Source organism: Conger conger, chromosome 13 (genome assembly GCF_963514075.1).
Source record: "Conger conger chromosome 13, fConCon1.1, whole genome shotgun sequence".
Lineage (NCBI taxonomy): Eukaryota > Metazoa > Chordata > Actinopteri > Anguilliformes > Congridae > Conger > Conger conger.
Genome location: NC_083772.1, coordinates 9,504,324 through 9,514,323, shown reverse-complemented (window position 1 = coordinate 9,514,323; position 10,000 = coordinate 9,504,324). Strand labels below are relative to the sequence as shown.

General features: G+C 46.2%; 1 protein-coding gene across 1 annotated transcript in view; it reads left to right on the top strand.

Moving 5' to 3' along the window:
* The window catches only part of LOC133107713 (stAR-related lipid transfer protein 13-like), a 107,940-nt gene that overhangs the window by 23,643 nt on the left and 74,297 nt on the right, over positions 1 to 10,000 (top strand). The window contains exon 4 of the mRNA XM_061216828.1: positions 2,430 to 2,460. Within this exon, the coding sequence (XP_061072812.1) occupies positions 2,430 to 2,460 (31 nt within the window). The remainder of the gene's footprint in view (positions 1 to 2,429; positions 2,461 to 10,000) is intronic.

Sequence of the window (10,000 nt, the reverse complement as noted above, 5' to 3'; positions counted from 1 at the left end):
GATTAGCTTGCCTTGGAGGAGGTAGAGAGGGGGTTTGATGATGTGCCATATTTCGTAGATATATGGAAAGGGACAGCGGAGGAATGCAGTAGATCTCTCCATTAGGAGGGTCAGTTACACTCGTGTCAGGCCTGGAAAAGTGCTCTCCGGCTCAACCCTCCTCATTCCCAGTTTGATCCCAAAAGCCACATCGTTCTCTGTCAGCAGACTTTAATCTTTCCTGGAAAAATAGCGCCGTTGAATTCTGACTTTGCTAGCTCTGCCCAGACGTGGACCTTTCTCTGCCACGTATCTATTGTGCTTCAGCACAGTTTTACTGGACGTTTATCGGATGCGAGATGCTTGAGAGGTCCTGGTCTCGTGGTGTCTGAACAAGATTGAGCGGTTTCTAATGTCTGTCTGCGCTACCGACGAAGCAAACCAGAACATGTCAGCTCTTCAGCTAATGGATGCTCACATCCGACACAGACAGGGCAGATCGGACTGCAGGAGGGCAGAGAGACAGACACATTATCATACAAAGCAGAAGCCAGTGTTGGAGTGTGGGGGACTCCTACTGGAGGACTCCTGTAGCGTAGTGGTTAAGGTACATGACTGGGACTCGCATGGTTGGCGGTTTGATCCCCGGTGTAGCCACGATAGGATCCGCACAGCCTCGAGCCTTAGCCCTGTATTGCTCCAGGGGAGGATTGTCTCCTGCTTAGTCTAATCAACTGTACGTCGCTCTGGATGAGAGCGTCTGCCAAATGCCATTCATGTAGTGTAACATGAGTGTGTTTATTGTAGGACACATGAGCTAGTGCATATCTGATCTGCCTTCATCGAAGAACAAAGTTGACAAAAGAAAAAACACACAAATGTGGTCGATGACAAGGGAGGACAGACAGGTTTAACAAGGCAAAAGGTCCCATTACATGTGCGCTAACTGAACTGTATCAAGCTGGAAGAAAGATTAAAAAGCAGATTTTCAGACTCTGGCGGTCCTGTGGATTATCCCAAGATCAGGAACCATCCCGAGTGAAGACGTGTGCAGAAGAGCAGAGTCCGGGAGGATTAGTTTGGGAATGTTAAACCCCCCCCCCCCCCCCCCCTTTAAACAAGGAGCGCTCTTACATGGGTAAGGCTGAGTGTGTTTTAAATCATTATGTGTGTCCTCGGAGCGTATCCGGCCACCATACACTGCCCTGCCCTCCGTGGCCTCCTCTGCGATGATTGGCCCGAGGGACAGTCCTCTCCCCTTCCCGAAATCCCCATCTGGGTGACATTTGTCTCTGTCTTTGGTGTCAGGCTCCGTACGGTAGCGCTGCCTGCACACGGGGTTGTGACTCATGCCTGTTGCCGTTGATTTAAGCGCTGGGCTTCCTGCCTGCAGGTTTTGCGCGTGATTCTGTGTCCCTGTGAACTTGAGCTCGATGGAAAACTGTCCTGCGTGTGCAAATGTGCTACTCTCCTCAGCTTTAGAGAGCTGCCGTCACATGAACATGCTGTTTGGTGCTGTGTTCAGTAATGTTCCTGTGTTCAGTAATGTTCCTGTGTTCAGTAATTTACCTGTGTTCAGTAATGTAGCTGTGTTCATTATTTACATGTATTCAATAATGTACCTGTGTTCAGTAATGTAGCTGTGTTCATTATTTACCCATGTTAATTATTTGCCTGTGTTCAGTAATGTAGCTGTGTTTAGCAATGTACCTGTGTTCAGCACTGTACCAGTGTTCAGTACTCTCGTTGTGTTCAGTAATGTACCTGAGTACAGTACTGGGTGGTTTGTTTCTTTAAATGGTTGGCATTCATATAGCACCTTTATCCAAAGCGCTGTACAATTGATGCTTTTCATTCACCCGTTCACACACACTCACACAGCAAGGGCGATTGGCTGCCAGGCAAGGCACCAACCAGCTCTTTGTTTCCACTAAACACCTATCCTACCATTCCAAGGACACCATTGGTAGTTCTCTGTGAAGAAAGGTCAAGTGTTTCGTCAGGCAGACCAATTATATATCGGCGAGACTGCTCGATCCGTTTGCCTTACTTTATACTTTACTGTCTCCTCTTTTGTTGTGCGAGTGCCACGCTAAACTAATTTTCCTGTTTTTTTTAAATATTTCAAGTAGTACTGGCTAGGGTGAATCATTTATGATCATTAGATCTTCTTCTGCTTGTGAACAGCTACACGCAAAGACAAAGCAGACAGGACCCTGTGAATATGTGTTTGAACACTGATTAGCAATAAAACCCGATTCCGCCCACGGGCAGTTTTTGTACAGTAAGCGGCAGAACGGTCTTTTGTTTCGGGGCCTTTCACGCGGTGCCGTCTGAGTGTGCTGATGGATGTGTGCCGCCGTTAGTCACCCGGCTGTCGAGTGACGGCGATGGCAGCCCTGCCGCTGGTGTGTGACTGTGTTCTTTGTCTCTTTTTTTTTTTTTCAAAGGTGGCGGTGAAGATGAGCAACGAACGAGCAGGTAAGGTGATCTGGTGTTTTTATGGACGCGCACGGGTGCCCTGTGACTACACTGGGGGGGGGGGGTGAGGGGGGGTGGGGGGTGACTCACGCAGAGCTCCGGAGCTGTGATGAACACCTCTGGAATTGTTGTCTCTGTGACTTGCTTTGCGTATCGGTATTTTTAGTTGGCTAGGTAAGCAGTGTTTGGATAGTTAACTTTGCTCTGTTTGAAAAAAAAAAAAAGGCCCTCGTCCTTATCTTTGTTGTACAGGTAGCAGTTGAAATTGTACTTCCCTCTAGGGTCTTTCAGCGAACTTATCCCTGGTTATGGGTATGCACTTTGTTGTACGTCGCTCTGGATAAGAGCGTCTGCCAAATGCCAATAATGTAATGTAATGTAATGTAATGAATTCAGAGCCGGGTTTGAGTGACGGCCGGCCCTGTTCTGATAAGACGGCTGGGTCTCGACCCGTCGCGCTTCGGTGTGCCGCGCGTCTCCTCTCCTGCTCCGTGGTGGTGCTGGTTTTTAAGTGTGGTCTGCACTGGCTTTTCAACGGAGCGCCCTGAGGCTGTGTTGTAAACATGTTTTGAACATTGCTGATGATTTAAAGGTACAATGGGCAATTTTGAACTTCTAACGGTCGAGAGAGGAATCGCAGCAAGAAACACCCGCAAAACGCCCTGAAGTTGAAAGGCACTTGCCTGTGGCAATTAGAACCAATTTTCAACCAATGAGCTTGAATTATTGTACAGCTATATGATGTTTTGGTACAGAGTGGCGGCCCATGAACTGCATATTTTGAAACCTGAATTTAAGGACTATAAACACAGGCAGAGGGTGAGTCAACATGTCAGTGAGCCTTTTTCAATGATAGGAATGGATTTACAATCGTCTTGTAACAATGTTTTAACACAAAAGTCCTATTGTACCTTTAAAATAAGATTGAATATATACAGTGAAAGGCAGAAGTATTCGGGCAGTGGCACAATTTTTGTTGTTTTGGCTCTGTACTCCAGCACATAGGATTTTAAATAAAATGTGGAAAGTAGAGGATAAATTACTGTCCACTTAAGTTGAGGGTATTTACATCCATGTAGAAATGACTTTTTATACATATGTTTTATTTCATTTAATTTAATTTAAAAATAATCTAGTTTTTTAATTAATTTCATTAACTAATTTAAATAGACTTTTCCTGGTTTGTACCACCATGAACTCATACTACTATGAATTACAATGTACTGAATGCCATTTCGCTGCGTTATAAAATCTAGGCTATTCATAGTACATTCAAGGTTGCACCGGCCCACGTCTAAATCATTCAATATGTGTGGGACGTCCTCTTTTCTTCTGGAGACACTTACATCAGCACTGTAAACAGTCTGCCTGTCTGTGGGGCTGAAGCATTAGCCCCACTCCGCACAAAGTCCATTATCATCTCCATCTGATGCAGTCCACTGCAGCCACGAGAGCCCCTTCAACAAGAGGGGCACTGTGTGGAGCACTGGCAGGTTTAAACATCACACTGGCCCTCTAGCTGCGGGAGAGGGGGGCTTCTGCTCTTAACGGCGCCCGTCCATCAGGGACAGAGCAGAAATAAAGATGTCTTTGTGAGCTAAAATACATGAAGGACACTCAAGCTTCCTGTTCTTTGTTTTTTTTTTTTTTTGGTTATTATCTCCAGCTTCTACTCAGAGATTTATACCCCGATTTACGTTCTGGTGTTTTTTCTGTGCTCCCTATTGATGCTAGTGATCCATTGTGCTGGTCGGTATTGCTCTTGCCTGGGGAATGTATGGCCTGGCACAGATATGTTTGTGTTCCTCTGTGTGTGGGGATCCGTTGCTCTGGTCTGAGACATTATCATGCTGAGTGACAGGGGCAGGTGTGTGTTGGATCCTGCGCGGGCACAGTCTCCGGACAGCAGCCTGGCTCTCGTTATAGAGTCTGCCCCCCCCTGTTTCTGATGGTCACTCTGAGGGGGTGTGTACTGTCAACGAGGCACTGCAGTTTGCCAGATCATTGTTATCGATTTAACACTTATTCCTGTGTTCGATCTGCGCTTCGTGGTACTTCGCTCTGGATAGGAGCATCTGCTGAATGCTTATGTAATGTAATGTAATGCAGTGTAATGTAACGTAATGTAACGTAATGCAATGTAATGTAATGGGCTGATATTTGCCCCGGAGTGAGGCTGCCTCGGGGGCAGCTGGGGGAACGGTGGGGCAGATGTCACTTTCGGGCTCAGGTTGCACTCTCACACGACCCCTGCAGAACGCAGGCCGGGGGTGCGGGCACCGGATGACCTCGCTCCCCCCCGGAATCTCAGCCCGCTCCACCCCGGTGACCCCCAGCGCTGCGTGGCGTGATCTCACACGGTGCTTAATGCGTTCTGGCTTTCATTAATCACCGCTTGCACTCCAGAGTGGACCTATCGGTGGAGTTTGTTTTCATGCTGTGCTTATTTTTTTTTAATAGATGTATTGGCCGATGCGAGTTTTAATCACTTAACGTCGCGTTAAAGGAAAACAACCGCCTTTCCCGGCGATGTCCGCAGTCTTTCAAAACACTGAAATACTCCCCTTTTCCTGAGTTTCCTGTTACAGACAGTAATAGGTCCACGGGTCGTGTGCATGAATGTCACTGTGTTTTATTGTCCCCTTGGCGGCTCTTGCATGGGGGGAGCCTCCCATCTCTCCATTGTCTGAGGCGCCAGGCACTCAAATATTTATTCTGCTAGAGTTTCCTGGCAGATGGAGGACAAATTGGCTTCAATGTCAATGGCAATTACGTTTCTGGGCTGTTGCAGAAACCCGGCCGCGTCTTGACTTATAAACCCTCAATAATAAAGGCAACGATAAAATGCACGATGACGGTAACGCAGTAAAGGAGATGGAAATTGGCAGGGGTTTGAGGTGCAGCGAGTGTAATACAGCGGGAATTATAATAGCCCTCCTCTCCTAATTTATCGTCGTAGGCCAGAGATCTGGAGATGTTGCGTTGGGGCCGGACCCCACACGGACAGTATTCCAGAATGTTGCTGCTCACCTCGTTATGACATCATACTCCACTAAAAGGGAATGAGCACAGTTGCCGGTCACCTCATTATGACATCACACTGCAGTTAACGGGGAGGGCGCACAGGTGGTCAGTGACTATATATCTTGGGCGGGACCGCATCACTCATAGATGTAAGGACCACACAGGAAGCTGTCTCTTAAATTGCATGCAAGTCACTTTTACCCGATGTGTTTTTACTGGATTCTGTATTGTGCTTCAAAGTAACACTGCAAAGTTTTTCCAGTAAGTAAGCATTCTAAAATGCTTTTGTCATAAACCGAATAAGCTTTTACATGAATTTGTTGACTATTATATGTGAATATGTGATGCTCTTTCTGTCATTGCAGTGGGGGGCAGATGAGAGTAAAGTTGTGTTTAAATGAGCAGGGCTGTGCTTTCTTGAAAGGTGACGTATCGGCTATCAGCTTAGGGTGCAAGCTCTATATGGCTACTGCATAATTCAGGGTCAATCAACTCAAATCTTCACATTTCAGGACCTGCCCGTACTATCACAGAGACGCCAATCTATCTGACTTTATTCTAACGGCACTGCTGTCTTATGTAAAGATCTCGAGAGTTGTGCTGATTCAGAACAGTAGAATTTATTGACTCGCACTGATGTTTGGCACTTAGTTAATTCACTAGATCTGAAGTTGTAATGTCCTGATTTGCATGCTCAGTGAGTCCATAAAGGTCTGCTGGGTCCTCTGTTTGAGAAAATAGCATTTTCTTATTGACAAGAATAATGAATGTGCCACATTACCCTTTTGCCTTGAAGCCTTCCTGATGCCCATATAACTTTGAATGCTTGCTACTGTCTAGCTGTTTCTACAGGACAATGGTTTAGTTGTAGCACTGAGCTAAACACCGTTCTCCATCCCTCAATCACTGCTTAATGACTGTTAAGGCTCTGCTGTTTGGTTTTGGTTGCATTGTCTATTTTCTGTTTTTGTACACAACTGCATCCATTTACCTGCACTCGGCAGCAGAACACAACTCCTGATTTCAAACTAGTTAGGTAGACCTGTACACCAGCGTGTTAATGCAAATATTTCATCGGCCAATCATGTGGCAGCAGCTAAAGGCATAAAAGCATGCGGACATGATCAAGAGGTTCGTCTGTTTTACCAAATGTCTGAATGGGGAAGAAATGTGATCTAAGTGACTTTGACCATGGAATGATTGTTGGTGCCAGACACGGTGGTTTGAATATCTCTAAAACTGCTGATCTCCTGGGATTTTCACGCATAACCGTCCAGAATTTGCAGAGAATGTTACATAAAACAAAAAAACATCCAGTGAGCAGCAGTTCTGTGGGCAAAAACACGTTGTTACCAAAGTAACAAGGAGAGAGGTCAGAGGAGAAGGACCAGATTGGTCAAAGCAGACAGGAAGGCGACAGTAACACAAAAGCCACACATTACAACAGTGGTTTGCAGAAGAGCATCTCTGAACACACAATGCGTCAAACCTCTTAAGTGGATAGGCTACAGCAGCAGAAGACCCATGAGTCTGAAAAATAAGTTGAATAAATACCTAATAAAGTGCTCACTGAGTGTATGTTGGAATGCTGCACTTTCTCTCTCTTTGTCTCTCTCTCTGTTTATTTATTGTCTAATTTATGGCAGTCCTTTTTCGTGCCCTAACGCAGTAACTTGCAAAAACATTCTCAAAGTGAACAACTCGACGCTGAAATGAAAAGGTGGAAACCGATCGGACGGAGAGTGTCGGTTTCAGTGTTGACTTGCCCGCTTGTGAAGTGTGTTAAGTAAACAACTGAGAAGTGACACAGTGGTCCCTGCGGGGTAACAGAAGAAGAGGCCAGGTCTGGTGCAATTCGACACTGGTGGGACGTGGTGGCATGCCGGGCTTTACATTTTAGTGCTGGGACGTGCCGCTGTTTGGCCTTGGGATGATGTTGAGAGAGATTGAGCCAGTTGGATTGGGGAGAAGTGAGGCATGATGGGAAGAATAGCCATGGCTTTGATCGGGTCAGGGTCCAAAGGAGCTGGCCTGGACTGACGTGATCAGTCTACCTGATCTGATTCTCACACCCCATCAAACCCCTGTGTGAGACTGCCATTTGAATCCCCACTGGTAAGTGGCCTCTTAAGTGTTAAGAGGTCATTACAGAAAAATGCTCACACTTGACATTGATTTCATAGCACATCCCGCAACACTTAAACAGTGCAAGTGCAGGCATCCATGAACATCACTTAGCAGTGACCGTGACATTAAGATTTCCAGGGCTCTCTTATTTAAGGGATGTCGGTCACATGAAGTCCAATTCCGCGTATTTTTATTTTTTTTACGCCCCCGTTATTCCCGTATCATGTGTTTTTTTTATGGTTGTCTTTCACCTTCACTTAACCCTTTGAAGAGTAGGCTTTTTGGAATGTTTTTCAAAATTCCAAGTCAATGTTCTGGAACTCCACTGTATGATTGTTACATCAGCATTGGAATGTTTAGAACATTGGTGTTAAGAACACTCTAATCGCACGTCTCGTGCTTCAAAGGCCCACTCAGTAATTTCCACAGAAGATTCGGTTGCTTTTTGACTAAAATAATGTGGATGGTGCCTCGTTGGATCATGGTACTCGTAGTATTTAACGTTTTTCTCGATTGTCTTGGTAACCTGTGCAACAACTCTACTTAGGCCGCTGAACTCTGTGATACTGAGCCTTTGTCCTGCTGAAGCTTGCATAAGGCTACTTTGGTAATGTCAAGTAGATCTGAGGTCTATTCGGTTTATTTAGCGAAACGTTAGCAAACTATTTATATATTTATTTACATATTTCCTGACCTGTGAGTGAGGAGTTAGTTTCTACGCTGATGAGCTAAGCAGGGACTCCAAAATGTCCATTATATAAAACAAAGAAGAATGAAACCCATAAGATGGGAGTGTCCGTCCAACACACGAGGAGAGGAATTATACGCAGTTGGACCATAGCGTTGTCTTTTTGCTCATTACATATTGTTATAACATTAAAGTGGGCCTTTAAAGGGGTACGGCTCTGTGTCTCCAGTGGAGGGGTACGGCTCTGTCTCTCCAGTAAAGGGGTACAGCTCTGTGTCTCCAGTAAAGAGGTACGGCTCTGTGTCTCCAGTGGAGGGGGTACGGCTCTGTCTCTCCAGTAAAGGGGTACGGCTCTGTCTCTCCAGTAAAGGGGTACAGCTCTGTCTCTCCAGTGAGAGGGGTACGGCTCTGTGTCTCCAGTAAAGGGGGTACAGCTCTGTGTCTCTAGTAAAGGGGTACAGCTCTGTGTCTCCAGTGGAGGGGGTACGGCTCTGTGTCTCCAGTGAGAGGGGTACGGCTCTGTGTCTCCAGTAAAGGGGGTACAGCTCTGTGTCTCCAGTAAAGGGGTACGGCTCTGTGTCTCCAGTAAAGGGGTACGGCTCTGTGTCTCCAGTAAAGGGGTACAGCTCTGTGTCTCCAGTGTGATATGAGACTGCAGACCCAGCGCTGGCCCATCAGTCACAGTGCTGGTGACAGTCCCTGCAGGTCATCCCCGGATAATCTCTGCATTCTCCACACAAAACCCGTATTCCTGGATAATCTCTGCATTCTCCACACCAAACCCGCATTCCTGGATAATCTCTCCATTCTCCACACCGAACCCGCATTCCTGGATAATCTCTCCATTCTCCACACCGAACCCGTATTCCTGGATAATCTCTGCATTCTCCACACCGAACCCGTATTCCTGGAAATCCCCCCTGCATTCACGCTGATCACCACATTTATTCCTGGTATTTGATCTTTTTTTTTTTTTTTTTTTCTGAGAAAGACGCGATGAGATAGTTATGCATTTGCGTTCCTTTTAGGTGCGTAATGAGAATGGTTTAAAACATTACGTTTCATCCAAAGTGCAGCGGTGTGAATTGCATCGTTTTTACTGTAGTTCCGGGAAGGTCACTAAAACGCATGGGTATAGCCCCTCTTCGTACTTTGGCAGTGAACACTGCATTGCGAATGAGTCATACCGCTGATCCTTGGCTTTGGCTTGTTGCTGTGTGAAAGTAGCACCGGTTCCGGAGCGTCCACGGTGTTCCTCAGAGGATCTTAACCGTGTCAAAGGGGGGCTTGATGACGGTGTCAACCCCAGTCTAGCTGCAGTCATTCATACGAGAGCTGCCAGTCATCCACTTCCTGTTCTTCTCAAAAAAAGGCCAGACATTTTATGGAAAAATACTGAACCCTTTCTGCCCTCCTGATTGTTTTTTTTATTTTTCGCTTTGTTTATTTATTTATTTTCCCCTCCTCTGGTGACGGGAATAGAACTCAACCCCCCACCCCCAAACCCATATATGAACAGACGGTGGGAGAATTCGTTTTGTTTTGGGGGGGGGGTGGAAAAAGGAATGTAAATATGTGAACTTTCCCTCCCCGCTTATGCCTGTTTTAAGAATCTTCTAGCAGCTTCTCTGAACCTTCCCTGAATTTACGCCGGCTCTTTTCCTGCACTTGAGTTGCTATGGCGATGACGCTCCACCTGCG